Genomic DNA, 14,670 nt, shown 5'->3' on the forward strand with positions numbered 1-14,670 from the left:
TGTTATTACCCTGCCATTGAGAGTACACCTTAGCTGGTTGAGTGGAGAAGAGCCGGTTAATCCTTCTGGATTCATTCTCCCTTGTGTATCTCTTTAGGCGGCTGGCCAAGGCTTGGAGCCTCTGTTTGGCAGTTTCAAGTGCTTCAGGTATGGGCATCTGACTGTACTTTCTGGGTACTGGTCTTTTCATTGTACCCTTGTGGAGCTCTGATAGTTGGCTCACTTCCCTCCTTGTTACCTTGATTTTAGCCTCTAACCGTCTTTTCCATGGTGGGTATTGGGTCTCATGGTTGCTCTTATAGCCAAGTATCTCAAGGATCACTGATGCTGAGTTGTAGATCAGCTCATTGGTTTCTGTTATGGTGTTGGTAGGGATCGTTCTCAATGCTGCATTCACATTCTCAATGAGACTTTCTGATGGTACTTCACTCAGCCGTTGTAATTGGCGCCGAGGAGGTCTGGTTGTCATTCGGGTCATATATATATATATATATATATATATATATATATATATATATATATATATATATATATATATATATATATATATATATATATATATATATATATATATATATATATATAGGCGGCTGGCCAAGGCTTGGCCAGCCGCCTGGATAGCTCAATACATAAGGCATCAGTATATCACCCGAGAGGGCAGGGTTCGAATCCAGTCTGGGTCCTTAGGCAAGACCCTTCAAGCTACTGCCTACCTCATACCATGAGAGATACTAAGTTGCATAACATGCCGGCTCAGACGTCGCCCGGCCAAACAAGGTCTGCGTCAGGTGTTGGGGAACCAGAGCACCTTGATGACAAATGGGCTACTGGAACAAGACGGAAATGGGCGAGAGATGAAAATGTGGATCTGTTGGAATGCTACTACTCAAGTAACCCTAGTGAGAGAGGTTACATGCAAAGACTGGGGAAGGAATGGTTACTTCGACATCCCCAGTCAACACTAAGCGCTAAACAACTAGTAGCTCAGTGTTCCAACATCCGCAAACGGCAACTGCTATCACAACTTGAGATTGACGAGATACAACACAAATGCTACGGCAAAAGGGAGGAACCCGGATGTCAGGACTGTGGGGACTTAACTACAAGTCCCCACCCAGTGAGGGGACACGGCCCCAATGAGCGAAACAGAGCTGAACGAGACAGCTGCTGACCTGAGAGAGAGAATCATGACCCGAATGACAACCAGGCCTCCCCGGCGCCAATTACAACGGCTGAGTGAAGTACCATCAGAAAGTCTCATTGAGAATGTGAATGCAGCATTGAGAACGATCCCTACCAACACCATAACAGAAACCAATGAGCTGATCTACAAATCAGCATCAGTGATCCTTGAGATACTTGGCTATAAGAGCAACCATGAGACCCAATACCCACCATGGAAAAGACGGTTAGAGGCTAAAATCAAGGTAACAAGGAGGGAAGTGAGCCAACTGTCAGAGCTCCACAAGGGTGCAATGAAAAGACCAGTACCCAGAAAGTACAGGCAGATGCCCATACCTGAAGCACTTGAAACTGCCAAACAGAGGCTCCAAGCCTTGTCCAGCCGCCTAAAGAGATACACAAGGGAGAATGAATCCAGAAGGATTAACCGGCTCTTCTCCACTCAACCAGCTAAGGTGTACTCTCAATGGCAGGGTAACAATAACAACAGAGCAGACCCACCAAGGCTGGAGACGGAACAATACTGGAAAGGCATATGGGAAAGGGAGGCGTCCCACAACAGCAATGCACAGTGGCTGATCTCTCTACGAGAGGACCACAGCAACCTCCCTGAGCAAGCCCCGGTAACCATCACTGTGACAGATGTTCAAGAAAGAGTCTCAGGTATGAAAAACTGGACAGCACCAGGGCCTGACATGATCCATGCCTACTGGCTAAAGAAACTCACTGCTCTCCATGAGCGAATGGCAGCCCAAATGAACCAGCTGCTACAAAGTGGGACTCACCCTGAATGGTTAACTGAAGGGCGGACAATCCTAATCCAGAAGGATCCATCAAAGGGTCCAGTCCCACCCAACTACCGACCAATAACCTGCCTCTCCACAACCTGGAAGCTCATGTCAGGCATCATAGCGGCCAAGATAAGCAAACACATGGATAAACACATGAGCACGGCACAGAAGGGTATCGGTGTAAATACCAGAGGAGCCAAACACCAACTCCTCGTAGACCGCACAGTTGCCCGAGACTGCAAAACCCGACACACCAACCTGTGCATGGCTTGGATTGATTACAAGAAAGCCTATGACTCAATGCCGCATACTTGGAATTGCTTAGAGATGTATAACATCAACAGGACTCTGAGAGCCTTCATTGCAAACTCGATGAGGCTGTGGAAAACCACCCTTGAAGCCAACTGCAAACCACTTGCACAAGTGTCCATCAAATGTGGCATATACCAAGGAGATGCTCTGTCCCCGCTACTGTTCTGCATAGGCCTGAACCCCCTCAGCCAAGTTATCAACAAGACTGGCTACGGATACAGACTCTACATGGATGACATCAAGCTGTACGCCAAGTGTGAGCGAGACATCGACTCACTGATCCACACCACCAGGATCTACAGCACTGACATTGGGATGTCATTCGGACTAGAGAAATGTGGTCGGCTGGTCACAAAGAGGGGGAAGGTCATCCACACAGAAGGGGTCTCACTCCCAGAAGGAACAATAGCAGACATAGAGGACAGTTACAAGTACCTAGGTATACCACAAGCAAATGGCAACCTCGATGAGGTCACAAGGAAAGGAGCCACAGCTAAATACCTCCAACGAATAAGGCAAGTCCTGAGAAGCCAGCTCAATGGCAAGAACAAAATCCGTGCGATAAACAGCTATGCCTTGCCAGTAATCAGATACCCTGCTGGAATAATTAGCTGGCCAAAGGAGGAGATAAAAGCCACAGATATTAAGACCAGAAAGCTACTAACAATGCATGGAGGGTTCCATCCCAAATCCAGCACCCTGAGACTGTACACGAGCCGCAAGGACGGAGGCAGAGGACTAGTGAGTGTGAGAACCAGTGTCCAGGACGAAACAACTAAGATCCATAAATACATCAGGGACAAAGCCTCAACAGACAATGTGCTCAGTGAATGTCTCAGACAACAGGGAACGGAGGTTGAGGTGCCAGAGATACCATCATGGGAGGACAAACCCCTACATGGGATGTACCACCAGCAAATAACCCAAGTGGCTGATATCAGTAAATCCTACCAATGGCTGGAAAAAGCTGGACTCAAGGACAGCACAGAGGCCCTCATCCTGGCCGCCCAGGAACAGGCCCTAAACACCAGAGCAATAGAGGCCCAGATCTACCACACCAGACAAGACCCAAGGTGTAGGTTGTGCAAGGAGGCCCCTGAGACAGTCCAGCACATCACAGCAGGGTGCAAGATACTGGCAGGGAAAGCGTACATGGAGCGACATAACCAAGTGGCAGGCATAGTGTACAGAAACATCTGTGCAGAATATGGACTGGAAACCCCAAGATCAAAGTGGGAAACACCCCCAAAGGTGGTGGAGAACGCCAGAGCTAAGATCCTGTGGGACTTCCAGATCCAGACAGACAAAATGGTAATGGCGAACCAACCAGACATTGTCGTAGTGGATAAATATCAGAGGAAAGCCGTTGTGGTAGATGTAGCAATACCAAGTGATTGCAACATCAGGAAAAAGGAGCACGAGAAACTAGAGAAATACCAGGGCCTCAGGGAGGAACTGGAGAGGGCCTGGAAGGTGAGGACCACAGTGGTGCCTGTGGTCATCGGGGCCCTCGGGGCAGTAACCCCCAAACTGGAGCAGTGGCTACAACAGATCCCAGGAACAACATCAGACATCTCAGTCCAGAAATGTGCAGTCCTTGGCACAGCAAGATACTGCGCAGAACCCTCAAGCTCCCAGGCCTCTGGTAGAGGACCCGAGCTCAGAGGATAAGAACCACCCGCGGTGGGTGAGAAGGGATTTTTTTTTTTTTATATATATATATATATATATATATATATGTACATATTCAGTTTCTGTTCTAAGAAACAGCACAGTCAAAGTTAAAAAAGTAATAAACAATGATGTGTGCAAAAGCTTTACATCTTATCATGTTCTTCATCAAAAACATACCGAAACTGTCGTCTTGATTCTTTCATGCATATTTGAGAGATCCCTTTATCTCCCTTGGCAACCATTCAGCTGTGGCTGAAATTCCTGGATGGACCTGACGCACCTTCGAGACACAGCTCCTACTTGGAGCTGCAGTTTCCAACTGTTACAGAGCCCCTCTCCCCCTGTCAGTCACAAGTCCTTCAGACTATTCCACAGCAGTTAGCAGACATTGGAACTGCCAATTTGCTGAACTCATAATAAGATCTACTTCTGATTGCAAATCTGGTAAAACTTTGTTAAAGGGTTAATAGAAGAGCAATGTGATGACTTTCTGAAGGTGAAGTTTCAGAAAGAACAAGACTTTGTCAGAGACAGAAGCCCTATTTCAAGGTATGAGATTATGAAGTCAAGTTTGTTTTCAGTCACATTTGATATATGCAGCATTTTTAAAGAACTGAAGGTAACATAGTTACTTGATTGTGCTATAAAATGGCACTATGTGGCCGGAAAACATGGTTCTGTTCCTTCAACAACATAGTTTGATTTGACCTCTCATGACTTTTCAGAAGTTCAGGTTATGTTGAAAGTTTCAGTCTCTATAGATGGACAGGATGAAAGGAGCGGTATCTGATTATGTCCTAGACCAGAGGTTCTCAAATCCAGACCTCGAGGGCCAGTGTCCAGCAAACTTTTAGATGTGTCCCTTGTTGAACAATGACATAGTTGAATTACCTCCTATGTTCAGTCAAGTTCTCCAGATTTGTGCTAATGATCTTAATTTTTTGCAAAGAAATTTAACTTATATTGAATCTTCTTTGACCATAATGTTATGAATATGATAACTATTTTCAGGTTACACTGTGAGCTTCACTATCTTGACCTTATATGTTTGTTTACAACTTAATGGCAGAACTATCGTGCCTTGGCGTCATCCATACCATCTTGGACAACAAATCTTGTTATAGTTTTGGTTGCTTAATGTTTTAAAGTGAGCTGAATCATCATGGGATGTGGGCAGTTGGTATACTGAGACTTATTTTGTAACCTGCCTGAATTAAAATTGAGTGTTTTTAATCTCCAGCATTTGTCATCTTTTTTTTTAGGTCCGTGATGGGAGGATGGAGACTGACCTGCTGATAGGGAAATATTGTGGGAGCACCCTGCCAGCTCCGATTCGCTCGTCCTCCAATTCTCTCTGGATCCGTTTTAAGTCTGACAGTTCAGTCAGCCGAGCTGGTTTCAGGGCTGCCTACAGTATTGGTGAGGTTTTATACAAAGCGAGTGGTATTTTTCTTTCTATAATAACCATAACAATAGAGACACTTAGGACAGACAAGGTTTTTGCAAACTGAGGCAAACCTTGTTGTAAAGAAACTGTTTTGAAGTGCCTCGAAGAAAAGGACGCCTTGGCACTTGTGGGGGCCTTGTGTGAGCAATGATGCATGATGGAGTCAAGTATATCATGAGAGGTCTTGATACTACCAAATTAGGCTCTTATTTTAAAGAATATAATTCACCTTGTTCATGTCACTGTTTTATCCATGTGCCCCTTTGAGTGGGAGACTGGAGGCAGACCAGAGGGAGACTGGTTGTGGGGTAGCAGCCAGGGTCAGGAGGCCTAGACTTTCCTCTCTCCACTTCTTCAGTCACAATGCTTCTTCCTACCAGTATCCCTATCAAATTCAAGTCAGCCTCTGGGTCCAAAATGCTAATACTTATTCCAACCAGACCGATACATAAATATGAATATTGTTCTTTTTTCTTTTTTTTTTTCACTCTTCCTAGCTTGTGGAGGTATCCTTTCTGGAACAGGAGTGTTCAGGTCTCCATACCACCCAAATCCCTATCCCTACAACAAAGTCTGTGAGTGGGTCATCAACCAACAAGAGGGCTATGTGGTCACATTGAATTTTCTATCGTTTGATGTCGAAGGGGGCTCCTGCAGATTTGACTTTGTTGAGGTGAAGTATTTCAGTTGACTTCATCAATTCATTAATACATGGCATCCATTAATATGACAAAAGAAAAATGGGTGCTCAAGTCATGGAAATGAATTTGATTCTGTTTCTTCATTGGTGTACAAAATAAAGAGAATGAACAACTATGTTGTAAGCCAATTAAATTACTATCAGTTCATGACTGTTTTCTCAGGTTATAAATGGTCATATGCATATAATGTAACACTTCACGTTTGCCTGTGAACACAGTCCACTTCTCCAGGAAGTAATCATTTCTCAACAGTCAAGGGTCTAGACCCTCTGAATGAAGCAAAGTGTTGACCAAGGGACTGGATTTTAAAACTCTACTGTGGTCTAGCTGTTACTCCCCATTTGATTCCCCGAGATGGGCCAGTCTTTGTTTCTCTGTTGCTTTGATTGTTTGCATTGATTGTTTTGTTATAGTCTGTGGTTTGAGTTCTCCCTTCCAGGCCTGTGCAGAGACCTTTATTTAAAAGTTTAAAAGTTTAAAAAGGGGCACATTGAACAAAATTTTAACACAAACAGTATCGTAAAACACCATAGCAACAACCCCTTTTAATCAAGAACCTAATATTTCATCAGATCATACTCATATTGCCATCATGTGGGGACAATGCAAAGCAAAGTTAGTGTTTTCCCTGAAAGTTCAAATGTTTCTGTTTTCTGCTGCTGACAGAGCTGGAGGGCTGTTTTGATTTGAGTCTATCAACTGCAGTTGATAAACAGACCAGAGGAGAAAGTTTGATGATTATGAAGCATGTTATGAAATAAGCAAATCTGCTGCTATTTTACTAAATAAACTCTCATAATATCTGACAGTTTAATCTCCATAGCCACTTGGCTGCAGACAGCTTTAAAGATGAAACAAGCTCTTAGGGGTTAACTCTACTTTATTTTTCTATGTTGGCACATCTGAGTTCTAGAATTGTCAGACAGCGATATCAAGGGAAATAAAACTCAGTAGCTACCCAGGAGGCCCCTCAGGGCCCCTATAAATGGTTGAATTGTAACACAGAATATAGATCTCAAACCTGATCATTCATTTATTGAGAAGGACAATGCTATTAAATTTGATTTAATGTGCTCATTACTGAACATCCTAAATGGAAATAGGCCTACTGTATATTTAGGATTTACCTAGGAAGTTTATTTTGTAAAAGTGCAAAGAATCATCTTGATAGTTTGATTGTTGTGTTACCATGGCTACAATATAGTGCTAGCTGTAATCTGTGTTTGAGTTCAGTTAGTTCACAAATATATAACAGGGCATAACAGCCAATAATCTGATTGATACACTAAATGTATAGTTAAACAATGTCAGTGATAATGATGGAAGGCAAGGGGAGGTAGAGAAGAGCTAATGGGGGGCACTAAATCATGCTGACCATGTCCATCCCTTTATGACCACAGTGGATAACACATCAGGTTGTAAAGCCTGGATCATCTCAGCCTGGTTTCTTGAACACAACAATGAGTTCACTGAACTCGAGTGGCCTCCATAGTCACCATATCTCAATCCAATAGCAAATCTTTGCGATGTAGCGGAATGAGAGATTTACATCATGAATGTGCAGCCGACAAATCTGCAGCAACTGTGTGATGCTATCTATCATGTCAATATGGCCCAGACTCTCTGAGGAATTTTTCCAGTATCTGGTTGAATCTATGCCACAAAGGATTAAGGTAGTTCTTGAGGCAAAAGGGGTCCACTCAGAACCAGCCAAGTGTTCCTAATAAAGCAGCTGGTGATTGTAGACTTTGAATGTAAACCAGACGCTCATGATGCTCAAACTGCATTTGGTCTGATGGCAGCTTTAGACCCCATGTTACCACAGACTGCATGAAGAGCAGGAGCCACTCCGCTGTCTCTGCTGGATTCCAGGGCCCAATAGGAAGTTTCGTGACTGTTGAGCCACAGAGGCTGTTTTGGCTGCCTTGGTTTTATGGGCTGGGTTTTTTTAACATCACCACTCTTCATTTTTGTGCTGGTTAATGTGTTTAGTTTCCACTCAGCTGCCACTGCTAAAATCTGACTGGAGCACCAGAAGCTAGGTATTTGATATTGAGATTGAGGTTTCGTGGCAACAGAAAATGAGAGGATGTTGCAAGTTGTCCGCTTTGGCACAGAGCTGCGTGGACGGTCCACCAGCCACTGGCCCACTAAGTGACCCATCCGGTAGCCACATATGCCAGTTCGCCGCTGCTTTTGGGACATCTTGATTTATTTATTTGTGACATGAACTTGGCAGGTGCCTGTTCCCTTCCATTGATTAATTGATTCAGCTTGAAGCAATATTTGTTTACGTCAAATACTTTACATTTTGTAAAAGTTTTCAAATGTATCATGTCTACATTTGAGGTCTCCTGTTAAACTAAAAAATTACCAGTATGTCTATATAAAGGCACAAAATACTTTCAGTATCAACATCACTTTTGTTTGTTTATCATTTTTCTTTATAATATTTGTAAAGCTTGGGTCAAATCTTTAAAGTGATTTTTGTGTAATGATCAATGTTTTGGTGTTCTTTTTCTATGAAAATGATAATTGCCAAGGTGATGGACAGAAGTCAAAAACTATCTCTTTTTTTAGGTCAGGGATGGACCCTCACCTAGCTCTACCCTGCTGGGGAAATTTTGTGGTGACCAGATTCCTCCCAGGCTCCAGTCGACACAGGAATCTATGTACATTCAGTTCAGCACAGACTCCTCTGTCAACAACCATGGCTTTGAAGCAGCATATGACTCTGCTATTGAAGGTGGGAGGAATATTTTTTATTTGTCAGAGTCCTAAATGACTATGCACATTGGTCAGACAAGCAAACTAATGAGGTTTACTGATGTAAACCTCATTAGTTTCATATCTAAAATACTGCTTCTATCCAGGGATTTTTTTGGACACATTGTTTTCTTCCAATTGGTTAAAGAAGGCATGCTTTTCTAACTGACTAATTGGTCTTAATTGACAATTGACCCTCCTGTTATGTTGGGTGTCAAATTGACCCAATTTTAAGTTTAAAAAAACTTTTTAAATAGTTGGAAGTATTTTTTCTGCATGAAACTTTTTCTATTTGTCTTAATAGGTACACTCCACATGTAAATTGAAAATGGTTCACTTCACACATTTGCACTAAGCCCTGGGTCTACTTTTTACATAGATACTGTTCAGGTCAATTTGATCCGGCATTCAAGTTGAATGGTAAATAAGGTCAAAAAATGTCCAGTTCTATTTATTTCCTTGCATCTATGAGACATATTTAAAAACACACACACAAAACATACACATACATGCACACATGCATGCACACAAGCCTGCTTTCTTGCTATTCACCTGTGAGGAAGCAGGTGTTCATGCAACTTTTGACAGGAACCTTTTTTGAGGGGCCAAACTCCACCCACTCTGAGTGACACTCAGCAGAAGTGGAGGAAAACATTATACTCTCTGCATGACTCATTAGTCTTGATTTTAACCCACAGGTCAGTTTGACCATGGACAGTATTTGTGTCTCAAGTTCAATTATAAAGATCAGTCTTTTCAAGGATAATTATTGTTTTTTGTGTGTAGGACTTTTCAGTGGACATTAAAAAAAAATTTAATTAAATTTTTTACGTCCAAATGAATAAATGAGTAAATTATCATCATTGAGCCATTATTTTTGAGAAATAAGAAAACATCATTGCACAAATATTGGTTGAAATGGTTAGTACTGGAGTTAATAATCAGATTCAAAAATGTTTGGAGGAATTTCTTGGTATCTGACACTATTGCATTATTAAACATTCCACAGGTAAAATTGACCCAGTAACATTATTGCTATACCTCATAAATGAACATAATAGGAGAGTTAAGTTAATTTGTGCATTATTGCTGTAGTATGTCTCTGTGGTAATATGGACTAGCAACCAGAATTCGACATACTCCGAAGTCAACGCTGTTTGAACTGATATGTGTTGGTTTGTCTTAAAAAGTGACTCTTGGGTGCTATGGTGGTGCAAGGATAAAGTGTGCAACCCACATATGAATGCTTTAGTTCTTGATGTAGCTATGATGTGTTCAAGTACCTGTCTGATGACCCCTCTCTCATAGCCCACATTCTTTTATGGCAAATGCTATAAAATCCAAAAAAAAAAAAAAAAATTATGTTGACTGACCAAAAGGCATTTTAGATCAATGAACCTGTGATCCAGGTTTTTGTGATGCTGGAGAAAGTTAGTGTAGCTGGAGAGAAAACACATGTAGAGGGAGGACATGCAAACTCCATGTAGAAAGAGCCCAGAATGGGATTTGTACCCAAGATCAGCAGTGCTAACAACTGTACCAAGCTATTTTCCAACATCACTATGCTTTAAAAACAATTTAATCAAAATTTAGTTCATGGTCTTTCATTTAACATTGCACATTTTAAAGTGGTAGAAGTATGATCTCTTCAATGTAACAATTTTATTTTCTGTACCAGGCTGTGGAGATACTCTGACAAGTCCTTCAGGCACCATTACCAGCCCTGGTCACCCAACAAACTATCCACATGGTGCCAATTGTACCTGGTACATTAGTGTTTTACCAGGGAACCTAATTCGTCTGGTGTTTGACTCATTCAACCTGGAGTACCATGCTAACTGTAACTATGACTATCTAGAAGTTTATGATGGGACTGGAACAACTGGGAACAAGACTGGCAGGTACAACACATAATCGCACATAAAGTGGGATTAAGAAATAAGAACAATTTGAAAGAGAAAGTTACACACCAAAGAATAAAAGCACTTTCCAGTCCTCACACCCTCCACTTCCACATAGTCCATTTTACCCCTAAGCTTATTATTCTCCATCTCACCTTCACCATTAGGGAATGTCAAGATGAGCAAAAATACATTAATGGGAAGACTGGAAAGTGTGAACCATGAAACAAATCAAACCTTATTTGTAACCAAAGGAGAATAACAAACATGCCACTTTGTCAGATGGAATAGTTTTAGTATTTTAAAACTTTTAATGTTACTATTGAAGATTAATAAAAAAAACACCCACCATACCGTCACTGTATGTAATGTTTATGTTTGATATAGTTTATTGCTTAGTATTGTAATTTATTCTGAGCTAGTTTGATGTGAAGAATAGAAAATCTGCCATGGATTCTGAATGAGAGTACATTGCTAAAAATTCTATCATAGATCAACTGGAACTGTGAAGATTTCAAAATGATCCCCATAAAGAAGCTTAAGGAGCTTTGTAGAATTATTAATAAAAGACTTATTACTAGCTGATAGTTAACTTAAGTTTGCTGAAACGCTTGAGTCATGACATGATGACAGAAAAGATTACCACAGGAATCAGCACTACCATGACTTTAATGTGTCCTTTCTGTGCAATTTGAGAGGTATGTTCATGAAATTTGTCTCTTTTGTTTCAGTGTTCTTGTAATGACAAGAAATATGGAATATAGTACTGTAAAGGAGTTCAAGTGAACTGTCATGGCTGTTTACTCAACAATATACAGCACAATGTTTGACTTCCCCCATTGTCCACATCCCCAAAGAGAAATAAAAACATTTCACGTGAACTTTTAAGAAGCAGAGTTAAATTGAGGCATTGATAAAGACTCATGGATGAAGCATGATTTATTTATTTATTTTAATAAAATAGATATCCATCTATTACAGGGGTGGTGAACCAGTTCAGCATTAAGATAATAAGATAAATAAAGCTCATCATCACCAATAGAGGGATTTACAACAATTTCAAGACTAGCTTTATGCATTACTTGCTGAAACAGCTTTTGTCTTTGGTGGGAAAGCTAACGATGATCATTTTTTACAAGTGTCTAAATTTGGTTTGTACTTTGTTATAACTACTCAAACCAACTCTTTCACATTTGTCAATGAAAACAAGACAATGACGTGTTACGTGTAGTAAAAATTCATTCACAGTCAGAAAACTTTTGAGCTCTGCCCAACTGGCAGATGGGACGAGTCTCATGATTCTCCCTTGCTCAACTGTCTTAAAAGGGGGCATTTAATGAAGATTAATATTCAAGCATTGATTTACATTTAACCATACTTAGAGGTTTAACAGAGCGCGGCTGACGCACCATAATAATTATCGTTATTAATTTAAACTCTCGTAGGAGTCTCTGTTTCTTTCGGATTTCTCTCACTTTTGTTGTTTTTTTTTTTTTTCTGCAGTAGAAAAATAGCTCCATATCTCAAATCCACGATCTTGCCTCTCTGCGCGTCACCGCGATGCGCACAGCCTTGATTGTGTTCGTTTGCTCAGAACCGGTTTGCGCAAACTCTGACATTCGTTTTCTTCTATCTTATTATTTGCGCAGCAGCAGCATCTCGCTCTGCTTCACTCCCTCCTCTGCGCCACAATCCTCTGAGCTTGGATGTGGCGCAAAGTGCACCAAGGTGAAATAATGCAGCCGACGGAAATACAGAGGCCTGTTGAGGAATGCTGCTACCATTCCTAAATGATTCAGCTTCCCTCTCTCCGCCTCTCCTGCAGCTACTGCAGACTTCCAACTCTTGCTTAAAATTTCACACTTTTGTCAGTGCTGCCTTCAATGAGTTTGGGGAATTTGGGTATCAAAGAGCCGCGGTTCGGCCCTCCTGAGCTCTTCCATTATCCATTTTTTCACATCATTACTTTTTTTGATCAGTTCGGGTAGTTTTTCGCTAATTACTCATTTTCCATAAGCATTTTTCATTTCTGAAATTTTCAAGTGACACCATTTACTACAGCAAAATTCTTTCAAACACAACTTCCGGGATTTTATTGTAAATTAGAGACATTTTTTTTATTTACACTGTGTAGATTTTTGGTTGTTCCAACACAGTTTCCATTGTGTGGAAATGAATGCACAGTATATTATTATGAATAATACTTTTTATTATCATTTACTATTAATAATATATCATGATGTTAATAATAATTTGTGTTTAAACTATTAAAATAGACAGTTATAAGAATTTGTATTAGGGGTTTCAATAATTCATGGATTTTAGCTCCTCATAGAATATGCCTGGTGATTGAAAGTTTCAATATTTACATAGCAACCATCATGTTGTCTTTTGCCATGTGTACAGATACTGCGGGCGCTCAGTTCCTCCATCTATAACAAGTGCTGACAACCAAATGACCCTTCTGTTTGTGACTGATTCAAGTTTATCTGGGGAAGGATTCTCTGCCAGTTATGTGTCCATCAATGCTAGCACAGGTAAAGTCTAACAAAAGACTGTTTCGTACTCAGTTTGTCAAAAAAATGTATAGGTAGTAAAAGTGAAGTTTTTACTGCAGCTTAATCGAAGGAAATCTTTTCTCATATTCATCCATGAAGTGTCTGATTATGGACATAACTGTCAATTCTCCAAGAATGCAGTACAAGAATCAGAAGACTGTCAATATTAACTAGTGTTTTTAAATAGCAAATTTTTTCAACCCAAACAACATGACCCAAGTTTGTGTTGTTAATCTTGACTTTGCTCTCCTTACTTTATGCTCTCATTTTGTATGATTTGAACTAATTCAGGTGATTGGTCTCATACAACAACCAAATATTTACTTATAGACTAATTAATTTTTTTTAGACTGTGGTGAGAGCTTCAGCTCTCCAACCGGAACCTTCACCTCTCCCAGCTATCCTAACAACTATCCCAACAGCCGAGACTGCACCTACAAGATCATTGTTCAGCTCAACATGCAGATTATGCTGAACTTCACCAGTTTTGAGCTGGAGGGCACTCCTCCTTTTTGCAGCTTTGATTTTGTGGAAATCAGGTATGAAATGAAGTATAGTGGTAGACTATGTTACTGCGTAGACTGAGTCCAATCTCTTGGTGTTCTTCCTACCTGTTGGTCCTTGCCATGGGACACGTAACCCAGAACAGACTAGTCTTCATGGTGACCATGCATCACATTCAAACTAAACAGCTTTACTCACTTTTCATCTCACTCTATAATATAAAAGACTCAGTAGTCTATAGTGGTGACAAAAATCTTCACTTTTCTTTTATCATAAATGGGAAGACTCAGTGAAAAATGACTTTAAACAGCATGAATCCAACCAAATAATAATGCATGCTTAATATTCTACTAATGAAACAAATGAAATCTGTTGAATTTACAGGGATGGGGGCTATGAGACATCTCCCCTGATTGGTAAGTTCTGTGGCAGTCAAAGACCTCCAGTTGTGGTGTCTCATAGCAATCGTTTATGGATTAGATTCCACTCTGATCCCTCAATCACAAGTCATGGATTTATTGCACACTGGGATGGGACACAGACAGGTATGTGCTTATAATGTTCTTTATCTGTTTCTTTCATCTACACTGTGAGGCTTAGATTGCAAAAGTACAGAGATTCAATTATAACTAAACACCAAACTATTTTGTCTCTGTTGGTCCAACAGAGATGTCAACAAAAATGTAAAAATATTACCCAGACAGCCTTATGCCAAAGCTCTCTGATGATGAGTTATATCTTTACAGCACAAGGAATTTATTGCTTCATATTTAAATAAAAGATAAATTAAATGAAATATTCTGGCATCTTGCATAAAGATGAAGCACCTAAAAA

At 40.6% G+C, this 14,670-nt stretch overlaps 1 protein-coding gene across 4 annotated transcripts in view; it reads left to right on the top strand.

The window, feature by feature from the left end:
* cubn (cubilin (intrinsic factor-cobalamin receptor)) overlaps positions 1-14,670 on the top strand; it is an 85,811-nt gene that overhangs the window by 18,856 nt on the left and 52,285 nt on the right. For all 4 annotated transcript variants that reach the window (XM_055022741.1, XM_055022742.1, XM_055022740.1 and 1 more), the window contains 7 exons: positions 5,222-5,378; positions 5,904-6,079; positions 8,688-8,853; positions 10,552-10,774; positions 13,181-13,311; positions 13,682-13,871; positions 14,221-14,381. In XM_055022741.1, the coding sequence (XP_054878716.1) occupies positions 5,222-5,378; positions 5,904-6,079; positions 8,688-8,853; positions 10,552-10,774; positions 13,181-13,311; positions 13,682-13,871; positions 14,221-14,381 (1,204 nt within the window). The remainder of the gene's footprint in view (positions 1-5,221; positions 5,379-5,903; positions 6,080-8,687; positions 8,854-10,551; positions 10,775-13,180; positions 13,312-13,681; positions 13,872-14,220; positions 14,382-14,670) is intronic.

This window comes from Poeciliopsis prolifica, unplaced genomic scaffold (assembly GCF_027474105.1).
Source record: "Poeciliopsis prolifica strain line A6 unplaced genomic scaffold, Auburn_PproV2 SCAFFOLD090, whole genome shotgun sequence".
In the NCBI taxonomy this organism is placed as follows: Eukaryota; Metazoa; Chordata; class Actinopteri; order Cyprinodontiformes; family Poeciliidae; genus Poeciliopsis; species Poeciliopsis prolifica.